Source organism: Stegostoma tigrinum, chromosome 4 (genome assembly GCF_030684315.1).
Source record: "Stegostoma tigrinum isolate sSteTig4 chromosome 4, sSteTig4.hap1, whole genome shotgun sequence".
NCBI classification, from domain to species: domain Eukaryota; kingdom Metazoa; phylum Chordata; class Chondrichthyes; order Orectolobiformes; family Stegostomatidae; genus Stegostoma; species Stegostoma tigrinum.
In genome coordinates this window covers 7,619,792-7,640,465 of record NC_081357.1, presented here as the reverse complement: position 1 = coordinate 7,640,465, position 20,674 = coordinate 7,619,792, and the positions used below count along the sequence as shown (strand labels likewise).

Genomic DNA, 20,674 nt, shown 5'->3' with positions numbered 1-20,674 from the left:
GCACTTCAAATATCATTAAATTTAAGGAAGGGTGCTGGAAATTGGTGAGTATGTCATTAATGGTAGTTGTGTCTGTGCAGACTTGAAGGGCCGAAGGGCTTTTTCTGCACTGCCCAAATCTATTATCACCGTCACCAACATGATCTTTGGCCTTCAGAATTTCCTGCAGCCACTGAGTAACATTTGTGATCCTGGCACCCATACCACTTGCATGTACCTCTTCCTCTCCTCCAGCTTCTGGTGGTTTTTCCTTGCCTATGTTTGCATTTTGCTCACAGGATTGATGTTAAGCTACGGACAGACGAATCAGACGTTTGTCATTATGCTGAACTCCCTTGAATTTACAACAGAATATCAGTTTTACAAACTCACTATCCCTAAAAAGTAACATTGTCTAATAGTCATCAGTTAGTTTCACTTGTTTATATATTGCAACCAACTTCTTTTACATTCTCCCCTTCTAAAATATGTCCATTTTCCTCATTTTCAGTCCACAATTCAAAAATCAAAAGATGTGGTCTCTGATAGTTTTGAGGTTTTCGGATGTTGTTTAGCTGTTGCTCTACAGTCAATTGTAAGGAATCCAATCTTATGCCTTCCAACTGCTGAAAAGACTCCTGTGGTTGGATGAAGATCAGCTGAGCCACTTGCCACAATATCCAGCCTCTGATCTTGTTGAGGAGCCATGTTTTGTTTCTGTTGCTGAGATAGATATACAGTAGAATTACAGAATCCCTGAGGAGTGGAAGTTGGCTATTTGGTCCATTGAATCCAACGCTTGGCCTGTAGCCTTGCATGCTGTGATGTTTCAAGTGTTCATCTCAATAATATTTTCCCTGTGACGTTTCACTCTCAAAAGATTCAAAAAATGGGACTGAAGTTTGAGATGGTTCAACTGTGTCCATGTCCCCCTCGGGGAACTGAACCTCATTTTCACCCACAAAAAGAAGCAATCAGATACATTCCCCCAAAAGTGACAGTAGCCTCGGGACAGACCAGCCACAAGAAAGCAAAGATTTCACCCACCTGGCTTATGTTGTTCAATTTCAGACTTCACAATCAGAGTCTGTTTACAGCAAAGAAGAGTTGTTCGGCCGCTTCCCTGTTCGTGTTAGTTCCCCATTGTTTCCTCATCACTCTGCAGTTTATACCCCCCCCCCTGTCCTATCCCTGTAACCTTGCATTTCCCATGGCTAATTCATCTAGCCTGCACATGCCTGGACACATTGGGCAATTTAGTGTGGCCAGACCACCAGATCTACACAACTTTTGGAGGAAACCAGAGCATCCAGCAGAAACCCACACAGACGTCAGGAGAATCTGCAAACTGCACATTGTCGCCCAAGTTTGGGATCAAACCTGTGCCCCTGGTGCTGTGAAAGAGCAGTGCTAGCCACTGTGCCACCCATATGTTTTTGACTGTAGGTTTGAGATTTTGGAGATGGTCATGACCTGCAGATGGGACAAGAACACAGCCTGTCAGACTCAGAAGAAGGGATGCTACCACTCCACCACAAGTGCACACCAATTTAGATTTTCTACAGATACAAGAGTGTGTTTGTGTGGTCAGCAACCCAGGGCCCTGAGATTAGACATTTTCAAATCAGCCTGTTCAGAGATGTTACCTCACACCTTGGCCTTCCAGCTCAGGTAGGGATGCTAGCACTGCACTATAAGAGCCTCAACCATGAATACTATAGTCTGCTGGACTCTCTCATTTTTGTTTTCTGATGCAATGTTTCTGCCACAGCTCTTGAGCAATCCTGTTTTCTTCTTTGTTTGCCTCCTCGAGAATTGTTACAACTGTGTGGTCTAGGATGTCATTTGAGAGGGAAGTTTATTTTATTCTATTGTGTGATCTGGATCTCTCAGGCTGGGACAACTTTTACTGCCCAACGCCAGTTGTCCTTTAGGAGGTGGTGGTGGGCTGCTTTCTTGAATCACTGTAATCCATGCGTTATAGGTCGATCCACAATGATGTTAGGGAGGGAATTCCAGGATTTTGATTCAGTGACATTTAAGCACAGCAATATATTTCCAAGTCGGGATGGCGATTAACTTGGAAGGGCACTTGCAGGTGATGGTATTCTCATGTGTCTGCTGCCCTGTCCTTCTGGATGGAAGTGGTCATGAGTTTGGAAGGTGCTGTCTAAAGATATTTGCTGAATATCTACAGTGCCTCTTGTAGATAGTACACACTGCTGCTATTGAGTTTCAATGATAGCGGGAGTGGAAGTTTGTGGACATCGTGCCAATCAAGTGCGCTGCATATTCTGGATGGTGTCAGTCTTCCAAAATGTTGATGGAGCTACACTCATCCAAGCAAGTGGGAAGTATTTCATCACACTTCTGATGTATGATGGAGTGAAATTAATTGATGTAGCAGCTGAAGATGGTTGGGCCTAGGACATTACCCGGAGCAACTTTCCCTGATTCCCACTGATTCCAGTTTTGATTGTGTTCCTTCCTACTGCGCTTGGTCAAATATGGGCTTGTCACTCGCCTCGTCTCTGGAATTTCACTGTTTTTGTCCATGTTTCAACCAAGGTTGTAATGAGGTCAAGAGCTGAATTGCTGTGGCAGAACTCCAACTGGGCATCAGTGAGCTCAATATTGTTAAACATGTGCTTCTTGGAACATGTCATCAACAGTGCTATCATCACTTTACTGATGATTTGAGAGTAGTCTTATCCAGCACTAATTGGCTGTGTTGAATTTGTCTTCAGAGATAATGGGAACTGCAGATGCTGGAGAATCCAAGATAACAAAGTGTGGAGCTGGATGAACATGGCAGGCCAAGCAGCATCTCAGGAGCACAAAAGCTGACGTTTCGGGCCTAGACCCTTCTTCAGAGAGGGGGATGGGGAGAGGGTTCTGAAATAAATAGGGAGAGAGGGGGAAGTGGACCGAAGATGGACAGAGGAGAAGATAGGTGGAAAGGAGTGTATAGGTGGGGATGGGATAGGTTAGGGTTGGGGAGGACGGACAGATCGAGGAGGCGGGATGAGGTTAGTAGGTAGGAAATGGAGGTGTGGCTTGAGGTGGGAGAAGGGGATAGGTGAGAGGAAGAACAGGTTAGGGAGGCGGGAACGAGCCAGGCTGGTTTTGGGATGCAGTGGAGGAGGGGGAGATTTTGAAGCTTGTGAAGACCACATTGATACCATTGGGCTGCAGTCCCTCTTCCGCACCTACGCTGGCCCCAAACCCCACCTCTTCCTTTGTTACATTGATGACTGCATCGGCGCCGCCTCTTGCTCCCAAGAGGTGCTCGAACAGTTCATCCACTTCACCAACACCTTCCACCCCAACCTCAAGTTCACCTGGGCCATCTCCAACACATCCCTCACCTTTCTGGACCCCTCTGTCTCCATCTCAGGCAACCACCTAGAAACTGATGTCCATTTCAAGCCCACCGACTCCCACACTACCTAGAATACACCTCCTCCCACCCAACCCCTGCAAAAATTCCATCCCCTATTCCCAATTCCTTTGCCTCTGCCCATCTGCTCCCAGGATGAGGCATTCCACTCCCGCACATCCCAGATGGCCGCGTTCTTCAAGGACCGCAATTTGCCCCCTGCAGTGGTCGAGAACGCGCTTGACCGTGTCTCCCACATTTCTGGCAACACATCCCTCACACCCCGCACCCACAATAACAGAATACCCCTCGTCCTCACGTACCACCCCACCAACCTCTGGATACAACACATCATCCTCCGACACTTCCGCCATCTACAATCCGACCCCACCACCCAAGACATTTTTCCATCCCCACCCTTGTCTGCCTTCTGCAGAGACCACTCTCTCCGGGACTCCCATGTCTGCTCCACACTCCCCTCCAACCCCACCACACACGGCACCTTCCCCTGCAAGCACAGGAAGTGCTACACTTGCCCCCACACCACCTCCCTCACTCCTATCCCAGGCCCCAAGATGACTTTCCATATTAAGCAGATGTTCACCTGCACATTTGCCAATGTGGTATACTGTATCCACTGTATCCGGTGTGGCTTCCTCTACATTGGGGAAACCAAGCGGAGGCTTGGGGACCGCTTTGCAGAACACCTCCGCTTGGTATGCAATAAACAACTGCACCTCCCAGTTGCGAACCATTTTAACTCCCTCTCCCATTCCTCAGATGACATGTCCATCATGGGCCTCCTGCAGTGCCACAATGATGCCACCCGAAGGTTGCAGGAACAGCAACTCATATTCCGCTTGGGAATCCTGCAGCCCAATAGTATCAATGTGGACTTCACATGCTTCAAAATTTCCCCCTCCCCCAGTGCATCCCAAAACCAGCCCAGCTCGTCCCCACCTCCCTAACCTGTTCTTCCTCTCACCTATCCCTTCCTCCCACCTCAAGCCGCTCCTCCATTTCCTACCTACTAACTTCATCCCGTCTCCTTCACCTGTCCGTCCTCCCCAGACTGATCTATCCCCTCCCCACCTCCCCACCTATATGCTCCTCTCCACCTATCTTCTCCTCTATCCATCTTCGATCCACCTCCCCCTCTCCCCATATTTATTTCAGAACTCTCTCCCCACCGCCCTCTCTGATGAAGGGTCTAGGCCGAAACATCAGCTTTTGTGCTCCTGAGATGCTGCTTGGCTGACTGTGTTCATCAAGCTTCACACTTTGTTATCTTGCATTTGTCTTGCTTTTTTACATATAGGATGAACAAGGGCAATTTTCCACATTGTCAGGTAGATGTCATCTGTGCCAGAACAGCTTGGCTGGAGGTGCGGCAAGTTCAGGATCACAAGTCTCATGGTTATTGCAGGATTGTTGTCAGTGCCCATTGCTTTGGCAGTGTCCAGTGCCTTCGACTGTTTCTTGATATATGTGGAGTGAATTGAATTTGCTGTAAGACTAACATCTGTAATGTTGGAGTCTGGAGAAGGCCAAGATGAATGACCAACTCAGCATTTCTGACTGAAGGTCGTTGCAAGTGATTCAACCTTCCCTTTTCCGCTGGCATGCTGGGCTCTTGCATTATTGAGCATGGAGATATTTGTTGGGCTGCCTCCTCCAGTGAGTTGTTTAATTGTCCACCACTATCCATGACTGGATGTGACAGAACTGCAGAGCTTAGATCTGACGAAGTGGTTGTGGAATTGTTTAGCTCTGCCTGTCACTTGCTCCTTATGCTGTATGACATGCAAGTGTTTTGTAGCTTCACTAGGTCAACACATTGCATTTAGTTTGACTGGTGCTGCTGTTGGCTTGCCCTCCTGCAATGTTCATTGACCCATGATTGATCCCTGGGTTTGATGGTAACAGTAGAGTGAAGATATGCTGGGCTATGAGTTTGCAGATTGTGTTCTAGTGTGATTCTGTTGATGTGCCACAGTGCCTCATCAATGCCTAGTCTTGAGTTAGAGTCATAATCTCAAAGCATGGAAACAGACTCTTCAGGATGTGAGTTTGCTCGCTGAGCTGGAAGGTTAGTTTTCAGACGTTTCGTCACCATTCTAGGTAACATCAGTGAGCCTCCGATGAAGCGCTGGTGTTATGTCCCGCTTTCTATTTATCTGGTTAGGTTTCCTTGGGCTGGTGATATCATTTCCTGCATTGGTGATGCCATTTCCTGTTCTTTTTCTCAGAGGATGGTAGATGGGCTCCATTTTTGGGATTTTTGATTGGGACAACACATCCATCCTAGGACAAGCCAAACAGAGACACGCACGAGAATTCCTAGAGGTATGGCATTCCAACCGGAACTCCATCAACAAACACATTGATTTGGAGCCAATGTGTTTGTTATTGGAGTTCTGGTTGGAATGCCATGCCTCTAGGAATTCTCGTGCGTGTCTCTGTTTGGCTTGTCCTAGGATGGATGAGTTGTCCCAATCAAAAATCCCAAAAATGGAGCCCATCTACCTTCTTCTGAGAAAAAGAACAGAAAATGACATCACCAATGCAGGAAATGACATCACCAACCCAAGGAAACCTAAACAGATAAATAGAAAGCGGGACATTACACTAGCGCTTCGTCGGACGCTCACTGATGATGTTACCTTGAATGATGATGAAACGTCTGAAAACTAACCTTCCAGCTCAGCGAGCAAACTCTCATCCAGAACCTCAACCTGAGCTACAAATCTCAACTTGCTAACAGACTCTTCAGTCCGACAATTCTATGCAGACCACAATCCCCAACTAAATTAGCCCCACCTCTGCTCGGCTCATATCCCTCAACGTTTCTTATAAATGTACATATCTAAATTCCTGTTAAATGTTGTAACTTGTGTCGACATCCACAACTTCCTCTGGAAGTTCATTCCACGCATGAACCACTCTGTTTTTAAAAAAATGTTGCCCCTAATGTCATTTTTAAATCTTTCTACTATCATCTTTTACAGATATGCCCCTTAGTCTGGAAATCGCTGACCCTAGGAAAAAGTCACCTACCATTCACCTTATCTATACACTTCATGATTTTATAAACGTCTATTAGGTCACCCCTCGACCTCCTGTGCTCTAGTGAAAAAGTCTCCGCCTATCCAGCCTTTCCTTATAACACAGACCCTTCATTCCAGGTGACATCCTGGTAAATCTTTTCTAAATACTGTCTAGATTGATGATGATCTTCGTATAAGCCAGGCAACTAGAACGAGACAGTACTCTAAACGAGGTCTCACCAATGTCCTGTATAACCTCAATATTACGACCCGTATCCTAGACCGAAAAGTCGGAGCAATGAAGGCAGGCGTGCTAAATCCCTTTTTAACCACCCCGTCTACATTTGACACAAACTTCAAAGAATTATTTACCTGAATAACAGGTAACCTGTATAACCTCTATGACGGGTGTCTCTATTCTACAACACTACCCGAGGCCCTACTTTTAATTGTAAAAGTCCTGCTCATGTTTGTTTCACCTAAATGCAATACCTTGCATTTATCCAAATTAAATATGATCCACATAGCACAGTGATCATGCTTCACGGTACAATGTAATGTATTCTCAATGTGAAGACTGAATTTTTTTTTTCTCCACAAGGACTGTATGTTGGTTACTCTTTTATAGATGTTGTCATGGATGGATGCATCTGCAGCAGGCAGATTGGTTAGGATTAGTTCAAGTATGTTTTTGCTCTCTTTGTTGGTTCCCTCATCACCTGTTGCATACTGAGTTTGGCAGCTTTCAAACTTTTTCAGCTCAATCAGAAGTGTTGCTGCCAATCCAGTCTTGGTGAATGTTGAAATCCCCCAGCTACATTTTGTGCCCATGCAAACTCCCTGCTTCCCCCAAGTGTTGCTCGCAGTTGAGAGATCTTGGTTCGTGGTAATCAGCAGGAGTTTTTCTTGCTCACGAGACTGTGTGTAATGCTGCGAACTCCCAGGGCAGCTCCGTCCCAACTGTATACTACTGTGTTACTACCTGTGCTATGGTTGTCGTGCTGGTGGGGCAGGATATCTGAGGATGGTGACAATAGTGTCTGAAATGTTGATAAGCTCAACAGGGCTGTTTTTGCCGGTACCCAAGTCAATGCAGGTGGTCGTCTGGCTTCATTTCCTTTGTTCAAATTTTCAGCGATTTGATCCAACTGAGTGGCGTCCTAGGCAGTCATATTGCTATGTCTCTGAAGTCACATGTAGGTTGCACAAGGTGAGGATGGACCATTTCTCTGACAGATATTCGTGAACCAGATGGGTTTTTCAAACAATCGGCTTCACAGTCATCGGTAAATTCTTAATCCCAGATACTTTTATTGCTGTGGTGGATTTCAAACCCAGATCACCAGAACATTTACCTGAGTTTCTGGATTAATCATCTAGCGATAATGCCACCAGGCCATTGCTTACCCATTCAGCTGAGGATATTTCATGTTTGTATGGCACTGGAGTTATTAGGACGGGCGTTCTCAAAAGGACATTAGTGAACCATTTGCGATAGTACTCCATGTTTATATTGTACAGCTGAGAGAAATTGAAATAATTTGTGGTACTGGTTATTTGTAGAACCAGTAAAGGAAGCAGGCCATTTATTAAGGAATCTTGGATATTAATCTTGTTTTCTTGTCTTAATCCAGTACATTTTACAAAGCAAGGGGAACCTTCAAGGCAAAACCAACAGGAATGACTTAAGTCTTACTACTTATACAGAAGCCAAAAAAATCCATGTTTAGCTTCCTTTGGCCATGTAGAATGCACGTTTATCTGCAAGTTTTTGTTGTCTTTGTTTGAAAGTGATTCTTATATTAATGTGGTAGTCATTCTTTACTCAGAATGAGAAAGAAACATAATTCTTCAAACATCAATTTTAGAAGCTCCCTCATGCAAATGAAACTCATTACAATTAATGAAAAGAGCAAAGGATTGTTTTGAATGAACAGAAATAGAGCTGGAAATATTGGTGCTGTAACTTATTTGCCATAAAAAGCAAAAGATGTTGAGTTACTAAAAGATTTTTGAGGCCAAGAGTGTTGTTTTGAAAAGTAATTTTCTATGAATATTAACTTGAAGCCAACCATAAGAATGCGGGGAAAGCTAGACATAAAAAGTGACTTATTGATAACAAAGTGTGGAGCTGGATGAACACAGCAGGCCAAGCAGCATCTCAGGAGCACCAAAGCTGATGTTTCGGGCCTAGACCCATGCTGCTTGGCTTGCTGTGTTCATCCACCTTCACACTTTGTTATCTTGGATTCTCCAGCATCTGCAGTTCCCATTATCTCTGATAGAAATTATTGAGCTGCTTCTGAAACCATCTTTCTTTTAATTTAGAAATCGACAATATCCAGATGTTCAGTCCAAAGATTTTCATTGAAAATACTACTCAGTATGTTAAATGTACACCACCCAGAGGGCTGCCCACTCCAGTTGTGACATGGTATAGAGATGGTACACAAGTTCCAACTGAAGGGCGTGTCTATCAAGCAGGAAACGAGCTGATCTTCAATGACACTGCAGAAGAGGATTCTGGAATTTATATCTGCCGTGCTAGAAATAAAGCTGGAGAGAAGACCAGGGAGCTGAGTGTCACTGTGGCAAGTAAGGAACAATTTGATTTATATGTACATTTTATATCCTGAAGAAAGCATTGATAGCCAAGAAATTAATTTCATAAGCAGTAGTATCTGTGAGGAGAAAGCAGGCTGAATGTTTCGAGTCTGGTGACTCTTCATCAGAGCGCTTGATCAGTTAGTTTGATATGTAGTCATTGCTGCAATGCAAAGACACAGCCAATTTGTGTACACTATGTTCCATTAACTTGAATTTGTTAAAAAGTTGTATTGTTTCATGAGACTTTGATTGGGAGGTCGCTATTGGCCAGAGTTCTGTAGAAACTGTATTTTCATGTGACCTCTGTTTACTGTTCTATCTAAAATTCTTTCAAGAATTGAAGCAACTCACCATTTAGGATTTTGCGGGGGGGAAAAAACTAGTGTTGTGTACTTTAAAAAAGGGACTACCTAACAATCTTCTTATAAAAGAATCTTAAGAGATGAGTGATCATAATAGGATAGGTTTTTGCATTGTTTGCAAGTAAGAGAGTTGCAGAATTTATGAAGGCATGCGGCTCAAACTGGCCATGGTAGATTAGGGAAATATGGTAAAAGCCATGACTGTTTGGAGGCAATAGTTAGTCTTTATGGTGATATTACATGGTTTGCAGCAAATATACATTCTCCCAAGGTGCAAATTCTCAAAGCCCATGGCTAAGAAAGTAAGTTTAGGATTATATGATGAGAAGAAAAGGCCTATAAAGTTAGCAGATTTTATAATATATAACAAAGCGGAACCAAGAAACTCCTATGGTAAGGGACAGTAGAATGTGAATGCAATCCAGCAAGAAACAGTAAAACAGACTGTAAAACCCTGTAAAGTAAGATAAAAAGATGTTTGGCTGAAACAAATGTGTGTCCATCACAGGCAAAGTCTTGTGATTTTATAGTAGGAAATAAAGAAATGGCAAAGAAGTTTCTTTCTGTTTTTGTTTTACTGAGGGAGACATAAAAGAACCTCCTAGAACTAGACGTATCCAAGTGGCTAGGGAAAATAGGGAATTGAAGGACATCAGTTAAAGAACTGTGGGTGGCATGGTGGCTCAGCAGTCAGCACTGCTGCCTCACACTACCACGGACCCAGGTTTGATTCCACCCTTGAGTGACTATCTGGAGTTTGCACATTCTCCCTGTCTGTAAAAGTTACCTCCAAGAGTGCTTCGGTTTCCTTCCACGGTCCAAAAGATGTGCAGCAGGTTGGCCCTGCTAGAATTGCCCATAATGTCTAGGGTTGTGTAGGCCAGGTGGTTTGATTATGGGAAATGCAGCGTTACAGGGATAAGGTAAGGATGGGTCTGGGTAGGATACTCTTTAGAGGGGTTGGTGTGGGTTTGATGGGCTGAATGGTCTGCCTCCACACTGGAAGAATCCTATGATTAATTTCTTTAGCACAAATATTCTTATTGATGCGAATGAGGCTGGGACTTAACTGATCTGCAAAACCCTATGGTCAACATCCCACAATTTTGAAGGAGATGGCAAAAGAGTTAGTTGATGCATTGCTGATTAACCTCCCAAATTGTATAAATTGTTGAATAGGTTACCCCACTATTTAAGATGGGAGCAAGAGAGAAAGCCAGGAACTTCAGACCTCTTAGCCTTGTATCAACAGTCAGGAAACTGCTAGAATCTATTTTCAATGATGTGAGAAATAGATACCTGAAGATGATCTAATTGGGCAGAGTCAGCATAGATCTGTGAATGGGAAGCTATGTTTGATGAGATTACAAGGTGTCGAGCTGGATGAACACAACAGGCCAAGCAGCATCAAAGGAGCAAGAAAGCTGACGTTTCGGGCCTAGATCCTCCTCCAGAAACGGGGATGGGAAGGGGATTCTGAAATAAATAGGGAGGTGGGGGGAGGCAGATAGAAGCTGGATAAATGAGAAGATAGGTCAAAGAGGCGGGGTTGGAGCCAGTAAAGGTGAGTAGAGGGGATAGGTGGGAGGAACGACAAGTTAGGGAGGCAGGGACAAGCTTGGCTGGTTTTGGGATATGGTCGGGGGAGGGGAGATTTTGAAGCTTGTGAAGCCCACATTGATACCGTCGGGCTGCAGGGTTGCCAAGCGGAATATGAGGTGCTGTTCCTGCAACCTTCGGGTGGCATTGTTGTGGCACTGCAGGAGGCCCAGGATGGACATTTCGGTCTCCCGCATTTCCTGCAACTCACCCCTCACACACCCTCGCCACAATAACAACCCAAACTGGGTTCCTCTCGTCCTCACACACCACACCACCAACTTCCTGAATCAAACGCATCATCCACTGGCACTTCTGCCATCTACAATCTGACCCCAACACCAAAGACATTTTTCCCTCCCTACCCTTATCTGGTTTCCCAAGGGACCACTCTCTCCATGACTCCCGTGTTCGCTCCACAGTCCCCACCACACCGGGCACTTGCCCTGCACCTGCAGGGAATGCTGCACCTGCCCCTACACCTCACCCCCATCCCAGGCCCGAAGAAGACCTTCCACATCAAACAGACGTTCACTTGCACATCTGCTAATGTGGCGTGCTGTATCCGCTGTTCCTGATGTGGCCTCCTCTACATCGGGGAAACCAAGCGTAGGTTTGCAGACTGCTTTGTGAAACACCTATGCTTGGTTCGCAACGAACAACTGCACCTCCCAGTCGCAAACCATTTCAACTCCCCCTCCCATTCTTTGGACGACATGTTCGTCCTGGGCCTCCTGCAGTGCCACAATGATGCCACCCGTAGGTTAAAAAAAATCTAATGGTTTGCTGTTCCAAGTCCCACTTATATAAAACAAATTAATTTAAAAAATGACTTAATATTCAGTCTTTTGAAATCACAGCCAGAATAAGTCTTCTGGAATGTCTTCTGCCTTCTCTGCTGTCCTCCAGTCAGGAATGCTTTCTTGTGTCAGGAATATTAGCTAAGAGTGCTTTTTTATTTTTATTTAGATGGTGCTTACTTTGGGAGCTTAGATTCGAGCTGATTGTTGTTGAGAGCTGTTCTCTTAACGGATGGCAGTTTGCTCTCACAGCAATCTTTAAATGCCCTCTTTTTCTTATATACCCTTGATGACCTACTAATTTCTTAAAATAGGATTGGTCCGAGGTTGTCAAAAACCAGCAGATATAGATTTAATTGAGTTTCGATATCTTGGACCTAATTTCATTTAAGTGGCTAAATTCAAAAACCTATTGTCTTGATAAAAATGCTGCTTTGCCTGCTAACAGTATACTTTTGGTGCAGAGTTTCAATTTCAGTAACTCTGCATCTGCTGCCTGCAGATTTTTTTTTAATCTCTCCAAGCTCAAAAATAATCTTGTTAATGGACCATGCACCCTCCACATCATTTTACAAACAAATTCTATTGTCCTGCCTTCCAATCCAGAAGTGCCTTCTGGAAATCTAAGTATATTCCACTGCTTCCCATTTATCTATCCTGCCTGTTACCACTTGAAAGAACCTCGCAAACCTAGCACAAGTGAGGTGCCAGAACACTGAGAACAGCTAACGTGATCCCACTTTTCTTGGAGGGTCGTAGAGGTAAACCAGGAGATTATCGCCCAGTAAGCACCAATTACTGGTAGGGAAACTATTGGAGAAAATTCTGAAGGGGAAAATAAATCCCAACTTGGAGAAGCAAGGTTTGCTCAGCGATTGTCAACATAGCTTTCAGATAGAGGTCTTGTCTGTTGAATTTCTCAGAGATGGTCAGGTGTGTTGATGAAAGTGGTGCAGTTAATGTTGTTTATACGGATTTTAGCAGTGTCTTTTATAAGGTCCCACATGGAGACTAATAAAGAATGTCAAAGCACGTGGAATTCAAGTTAACTTGGCATGATAGATCTAAAATTAGCTTATTGGGACAAGACAGTAGGTAGTGGTAAAAGGCTGTTTTTGTGACTGAAGGCTGGGATGAAAAGTTAGTTTGCTGATGACATGATGTTTGGCTGGGTGATTTTAATAGTGAGGAAGATATAGAAGAGTTTGTCAGATGGGCAGATGAAATTTGACCCTGAAATGTGTGAGGTGATGCACTTCAGAAGAAGTAACAAGAGAAGGGAGTAGTCAAATGGCAGGACACTAGGAAGGTCAGAGAAGCATAGGGATCTCAATGATTTGTCCACAAATCCCTGAAGACAGCGTGAAAGATTAGTAGGGTAGTTAAGAAATTGTACGGTATACTTATTTTGCTCAGTTGTGGTATACATTATACAGGCAGGGCAGTTAAGTTGGAATTGTGCAAGAAGTTGGTTAGGCCACATCTGGAGTCATGTGTGTCATCTCTGCAGTATTGGAAGGGGTACAGATGAAATTCACCATAATATTGTCTGTGGTCGAGCATTTTGTCCACGAAGAAAGCTATGTAGGCTTGGGTTGTTTTCTTCAGAGCAGAGGAGGCTGGGAGGGATCTGATTGAGGTGAACAAGGTCATGGGGGACATAGGATGGATAGCAAGCAGCCAATCCCCTTAATTGAAGGGTCAGTGACCATAGGACATAATTTTAAGGTGGAAGGCAAGAGGTTTAGAGGGGAATTTGAGAAAACAAAATTCACCCAGAAGGTGGTGAAAGTTTGGAATGCACTGCCTGGGTGGGTATGAAAGACGAGAAACAGCACAATCTTTAGAAATTGCTTGAATGAGTATTTGAAATGTAATATCATTCAAGGGTATAGGCCAAGTGCTGGAAAATGGGACTAGTGTGATAGGTTGGTGCAGATTCAATGAGGCAAAATGTCTCTTCTGTACTATGACTATGAATATAGGAAGGATGTAAAGCCACTGGAGAAAATGTCAAATCTTTTCTGCACTTGCTCTAATGCCTTCAGATCCTTCCAAAACATGTGAACATAACACTCCATTTGAAGTTGAATCATCGGTTTATGAAGGTTCACCACAACATCCAGCCTTTTGTATTCTCTGGCTCTAATGCAGAGGATCCTTAATCACTATTTTCTCAGTCTGTCCTACCATCTTAACTGTTTTGCACACACACTCATTACAAGAATGGTTCCGTTGCTGAGAACGTTCAATAATGAGGATGGAGTGGGGAGGTTGGGGCTGCTGTCCTTTGAGAGATGAAGGCTTGGTGGGAATCTGAAATTTTTAAAATCTTGAAAAGCTGGATAGAATAGATCAGGAGAAATGTTCTCATTTTTAAAAGGATTAAGACCAACAGAGTGTAGATATGAAGTGATTCGCAAAAGTGACAGTTGTGGAGTGAGGAAAAAATATACAAGGAGTGGTTTGGGCTTGTCATATGCTCCTCAGAAATATGGAGGTAGATTCAACTAAGGCATCCAAGAAGACATTGGATGATCATTTGACTAGCAGCAATCTGCAAGGGTATGAGGAATGGTGAGTCAATGGATTCAGTGTGATGCTCACTTGGTGGGCCAGTGCAGGCACAGTGGGCCAGATGGCCTTTTTTGGGTTGTAATGCTTCAGTAATTCTGCACACCAAGAGAAAAAATAGTAGTATCTACTTGATCCTTTTTAATTATTTTGGAACTATCTTAGGCAGTGGCTTTGAGGTTTTGAGTTTGTTCTTGCAATTTGGGTGTCACTTCATTGCCCACTTGTAAATTTGCAGTGCATTCTTTTGTTTACTAATGGACAAATGGAAACTGGCATCCTCGTGCTGTCTTTGGTTCTGACATAGCATCTCATGAATACTTGCTTCTGGCTTCTTCTGAAAGTAGATATTGTATGACATTGGAAAGATTTGAAAGTTAAAAAAGCTGGCATAATTCTCATTATTGTCGCATAAATATTGAAGCATTTTCAGGCAAGGTGGATCTAAAATTCTCAATATTAACTGCCATTCTGCTTCTACTGTTGCAGAATAGGCATTTTGCTGTCAATTTCACCATTATATTTCATGAAGTGTGAATTGATTCCATTTGGTGGAAACAATCATCAAAGGCAATACAACATTGGGGATACAATTCAGAGAGGGTGCAGAGAGATGTGTGGTTGGGGTGTTGAGTATGTGTACAAAACAGTTAAGATGGTAGGACAGACTGAGAAAATAGTGATTTAAGGATCCTCTGCATTAGAGCCAGAGAATACAAAAGGCTGGATGTTGTGGCGAACCTTCATAAACCGATGATTCAACTTCAAATGAAGTGTTATGTTCACATGTTTTGGAAGGATCTGAAGGCATCAGAGCAAGTGCAGAAAAGATTTGACATGTATGGTTGAAGAACCTCAGTAATATGTATGAATTAGACAGAGCAGGGATCCTCTGTTTGCAGAAGAGAAGAATAAGAGACGTTTTGCTAGTAGTATTGAAAATTACGTAAATCTGATTGGAGAAGGGGAGTAAGATTTTCCTGTTCTATGTGGTACAGTGCAACTCTTGCTGGTGCGTTCTCTTACTCGATCAAATGACAGCTCATCAAAGTCTAACAGCTTAGTGCATTACTTTTTTTAATATTTTAAAACCAAGACAATGATGATGTCTAACTTACAGTGTAATGGAAATTTGTTCTTTTAATTCTTTGACTTGCAGCAATTCCAGAGTGGGTTGTTAAGCCAAAAGACAGCCAGTTAGAAGAGGGGAAGCCAGGATTTTTGCATTGTAGCACCCGGGCCACCCCAACTCCTACAGTCACCTGGTTCCGGAACAATGTGGATATTTCTGGTGTAAGTATATGGAGAAATTTGCAGTTTACAGTTGGCTCAGATTGTCACCACCTTCAGTAATGTAAATGTCTAACCTCCCCACTTTTTGAAGAAAATTGTTGTTCAGATATGACTTCAGCCACTTTTTCTGCCTTACACATGTCTGAATCCTGACTATGAACAGATCATTGAAGCAGAAGGAATATCTCAACAGAGTGTGTTTTTCTTCTGTGTTCACACATGTTCTCTGTTTATATAAAAAGGATTGCTGAACTTGGAGTTAGGTGCTCCAGTTGATTTTATCCTCCTTTCTTAGACAAGAACATAGACCAGTTATAACATTGCAATTAAAGTCTTAGTTGACAGCTCACAGCATAGAATGGAATCTTGGACATTTTTCATGGCCAATGGCAAATAGTTAATGGTAATGCAGTACTGCAGTTCTTCAAGCCATAATTTATAGCAAGCCCTACATCTGCAACACTATGTGATAGCATTTCATCAGGGCCATTTGCTATAACTGCCTTTAATAACCCGATTCACAACCAGTAAAGTGATAACCAGATCATTGGTGAAATATTGACTAGCACACAGAAAGAAGTCATCTTGTATAAGTGATAATGGGAACTGCAGATGCTGGAGAATCCAAGATAACAAAGTGTGAAGCTGGATGAACACAGGCCAAGCAGCATCTCAGGAGCTCAGAAGTCATCTTGTGTTCTGCAGAGATTATCATGGGGACTTGTATGTTCGGGGCACCATTTAAGATCTCATCTGAAAGATAACACTTCTGACAATGCTGCATTTCCTCAGTTCTGCAATGGGTTTGAAGCATTGATGTGTTTTCAAGACATTGTCTTTGAACTCATGACCTTTTGACTCTGACAGTCTAAATTTCTATCTCCACTGCTGTTTCAGGAATGAGGTCCAGATACCAATGACTGTTTGGGTGATAACAATTTCTTTGGACATCAGTTTCTGACTCAGCATGCTGCTGCTGAGCCAGAGCTGACACTTAAAGGAAATGACTTGCGTTTTTCCAAAGTAACTCAATCAAATGTAAACTTGATATGCGTTGTTGCTGAAGAGTACACAGTCGAGCCATCAGCCTTTGGGATTGGAGATTTCAACAATAGAATACTTAACAAAATGAATGCCTAATAACTGCTAAATATCTAAATTCACAGTTGTCTTTGTTACTGGCCCCACAAAACTGGAACACTCTTTTCAAATATCAACCTGTTCTCCATTTGAATTGAAAGGGATAAAAGCACTTGCAATGAATAATGCTTACTCATTTTATAACTCATCCTTATTACCACAGTGAATGTATATGTAAATACGTGAGCATCACTATACTGCCAGTGAAACCAATTAACATGAACCCATTTAGAGATTTGTATAAAATTTACACACACAGACCATTCAACATATTGTTGGTACCAGTTTAAAAAAATAATTATTTGGGTTAATCTTAATTCCAGCACTTTGTCTGTACCTCTGTGACACTGATTTTAAGGGGTAGCATAGCGGTAATATTACTATATAAGTAAGCCAGAGAATACAGTGTGGAGCTGGAGGAACACAGCAGGCCAGGCAGCATCAGAGTAGGAAAGTTGAAGTTTTGGGTCGGGACCCTTCTGGAGAAGGGTCCTCCAGACACCAGCATTGGCAGTTCTTACTATCTCTGAGTAAGCCAGAGATGTAGGCTAATGGTTTGGGATATGGGTTCAAATTCCATCAGAGCAGATGTTGACAGTTATGCAACGTGAATGTGTCTGTGTTGGACTGAGGTGGACAAGGTCAGAAATCACGTGACATCAGGTTAAAACCCAGCAGGTTCATTTGAAAGCACGAGCTTTCAGACCCTCCGTCCTTAAGGTGTTAGTGAAAGAGGTAGTGTCAGTCATAGAATTTATAAGTAAATTTATAAGGTTCACACCATTGATGAGAATGTACTAAATGAACCTAAGATGCTGTTAATCTTTAATCAGTTGGAAGGTTTAAATTGATTAATATGTATATGTAAATCCCAGAATTTCTTTCATGCCCCAGTTCTGAGAGAACTGAAGGTTTTATCACTGAAGCAAAGTTGACATTTTAGGTCAGACAATCACGATAGGTTTGAGGCCTTGTTGAGAATCGGTTTGTGTTTTAGTTTGGAGTCAGACTGTTTTTATTTCTAATGTAGGAATTTATAAGATGTCATATACTATTTGACTGTCTATAACATGTCTGTGTTTTGAACAAAACATAATGTATTTGCAAATACAAATTCACCCCATAGATTCACATGCGTGGAGGGGTGTGTGCATGTGGGGGGGGGGGAGGTGTGTTTTTGCATGTAGGAGGTGGGGTGCGTGCATGTGCGTAGAGGGGGTATGTGTGCGGGTGTGGGGTATTTATGTATGCTTGTGTTGTGGGAGAGGGGTGAGTGGCATTTTATAAATTCCTATGTCTGACACAAAACTCAAATACAAACAGAGTCTAAACAAGGTCTCACATCTAATATGCAAATGACCGAAAATGTCTCCACTTCTTTACACTGATAAAATCTTTCTTTATTTCCTTCAGGACCTTGACTTGAAAGGAATTTGGGGATTTACATATACATATTAATCAATTAAAATTTTCTAACTGATTAAACATTTAACAGCATCTTAGGTTTGTTTAGTACATCTTCATCATTGGTGTGAACCTTCAATCTTTTCCTAATCAATTCTGTGTCTCATTCTACCTCTGTCACTAACACCTGAAGGAGGATTGAGGCTCCAAAAGCTTGTGTTTTCAAGTAATGTAATGGTTAGCATTTCTGGAAATATTGCATGTTCTTTGATAAATTGTAACTATAATAATGTTAATTTAATAACCACAAACACCAGGTACAGGAGTTAAAAATTGCATTAGGTGAAAGGAAGTAGCTTATGAGATTGCAAGAAAATGTACTAAGCCTGAAGGTAAGACACTGAGACACTGAAACATGGGAGCAGAAGTAGGCCGTTCAGCCCATCGAGCCTGGTCCATCATTCAATAATATCATGTCTGATTTGATGATTCTCAAGTCCATTTTTCTAATTTACCCTCATAACCCTGATCTCCTTACTGATATAGAAATTTGATTATCTCAGTAATCAATATACATAACGACGCTGCCTCCTCAGCCCTCTAGATTCACAAAAATCAAACAAAGAATTGTAGGTGCTAAAGATCTGAAACAAAAAACAATTGCTGGAGAAACTTAACAGGTTTGGCAGCAACTGTGAAGAGAAAGCAGAGTTAAAGTTTCAAGTCCAGTGACCTTTTTTCAGATCCTTCTCTGCTTTTATGGCAAGTCCATTTCCGTTTCTGGTCAGTGGTAACACCCAAGGATGTTTGTAGTTGGTGGTTCCATGTTAGTAATGCCATTGAATGTCAAGGGTCAATGATTAGACTGTCTCTTATTCAAGATGGTCATTGCCTGGCATTTGTATGGAATTAAAGTTGCATATTATTTGTCAGCACAAAGCTAGATACTATCTAGGTCTTGCTGCATTCAGATATGAACTGTTTAAATATCTGAGGAGTCGCGAATGGTGCTGAGCATTGCGCAATCATCAGTGAACATCCCTAATTCTGACCTTATGATGGTGGGGGGAGGATCATTGATGCAGCTGAAAATAGTTGAGCCCAGGACAAGACCCTCAGGAACTCCTGCAGAGGTGTTCTGCAATGACTGACCTCCAAGAATCATAGTCAGCTTCCTACATGAGAGAGGCAGTGTATAGACTGGTTTTGACTAGCCTGTGCTTTCAAAACCCAGAAATAAAAGCCTTCTGGTAGATGTGATTCCACAATTGAGCAGAAATTGCTGAACAATTTTGGATGCACTAAAACTACACTAATGAAATACAAAATAATTGGTCTAGCTTTTAATGTGGCCTATTTATGCTTGTTTGAAGAACTCTGCATCTGTATGCAGGAACCTTTGCAAGCAAGAGGAATATATTCAAGCTTTGTGTCATTTTTGAATTACCTGGAAGTTTGAGAATCTTTTGTTCCCGGTTATGTTCGCTGTGGTAAAGCCATGGCCGTTGGCCAATCTGCTGACCAATCAGAACTCTCTCTTTTTCTCATACAGTATCAACTGTTGTGATATTTATAATTTGACATTTTGCGTTAGTACTGATTGTGTACAAGATGAAAATCTTCACCCATATGCCTATCTTTTGAACAGTAAAACAGTTGCAGCTGTAACTTTGTTCTGCATACAAACAAGTCACTTCCATATCACGTGTTAATATGGAAGCAGTTAACTATCTTCCACCCAAGCTACCTCAAACCCAATTCCTATAATTTTAATTCTTGTCTGAAGTTATTTGTTGGCAGGGGGAAATGATTTTTCATTTGACAAAGATGCAGACTTTTTTTTGTTTAACCTGACCTCAGTTAACAGACTTTCATAAATTTCTATACCTTTTATTGTCTTGATTAACTTGCAGGATAGTCGATTTGAGGAATTTGACAATGGAACTCTGCGTATTAATAATGTAGAAGTGTATGATGGAACTATATACAAATGTCAGAGCAGAACCTCAGCAGGGTACATTGAGGAGGATGCACGTGTCCAGGTTTTAGGTAAGTGCAAGTATTCATTCGCTGCAGGCAGTCACCTGGGGCAACCTTAATTTTCATTTGTAACAATTTCTTTCTTAATGTACATTTAGCCATTTCATTTGGAACATGAATTCAGTAATACAAAATATGCTGTACCAAGTAATTCCCAGCATCTGCTAGGCTACATGGCGTTGGTTACACTATTTTGTTTTCTCATGTTCCGCAAAGACGTAGTTTCACTGTCATAAGCAATATTTAGTCATTATCCACTTGAATATTTGCAATGAACCTGGATGACCGGTTTTAGAAAGCTGTTCAAGCTTGGAGGTCCTCCACAATATACCTGATACTTTGCTGAGATAGACTCTTGACACATACTTTGCCAGTGGTTCTTGGAGCAAACTTGGGCATTCTGGGCACCTTCCTTGATTCTGTCATTACGTGAAGCTAGACATAATTTCC

The 20,674-nt window shown here is 42.4% G+C and overlaps 1 protein-coding gene across 2 annotated transcripts in view; it reads left to right on the top strand.

Moving 5' to 3' along the window:
* LOC125452813 (inactive tyrosine-protein kinase 7-like) overlaps window positions 1-20,674 on the top strand; it is a 212,741-nt gene that overhangs the window by 119,349 nt on the left and 72,718 nt on the right. For both annotated transcript variants that reach the window (XM_048531693.2, XM_048531694.2), the window contains exons 7-9: window positions 8,734-9,000; window positions 15,507-15,640; window positions 20,098-20,233. In XM_048531693.2, coding sequence (XP_048387650.1) covers window positions 8,734-9,000; window positions 15,507-15,640; window positions 20,098-20,233 — 537 coding nt within the window. The remainder of the gene's footprint in view (window positions 1-8,733; window positions 9,001-15,506; window positions 15,641-20,097; window positions 20,234-20,674) is intronic.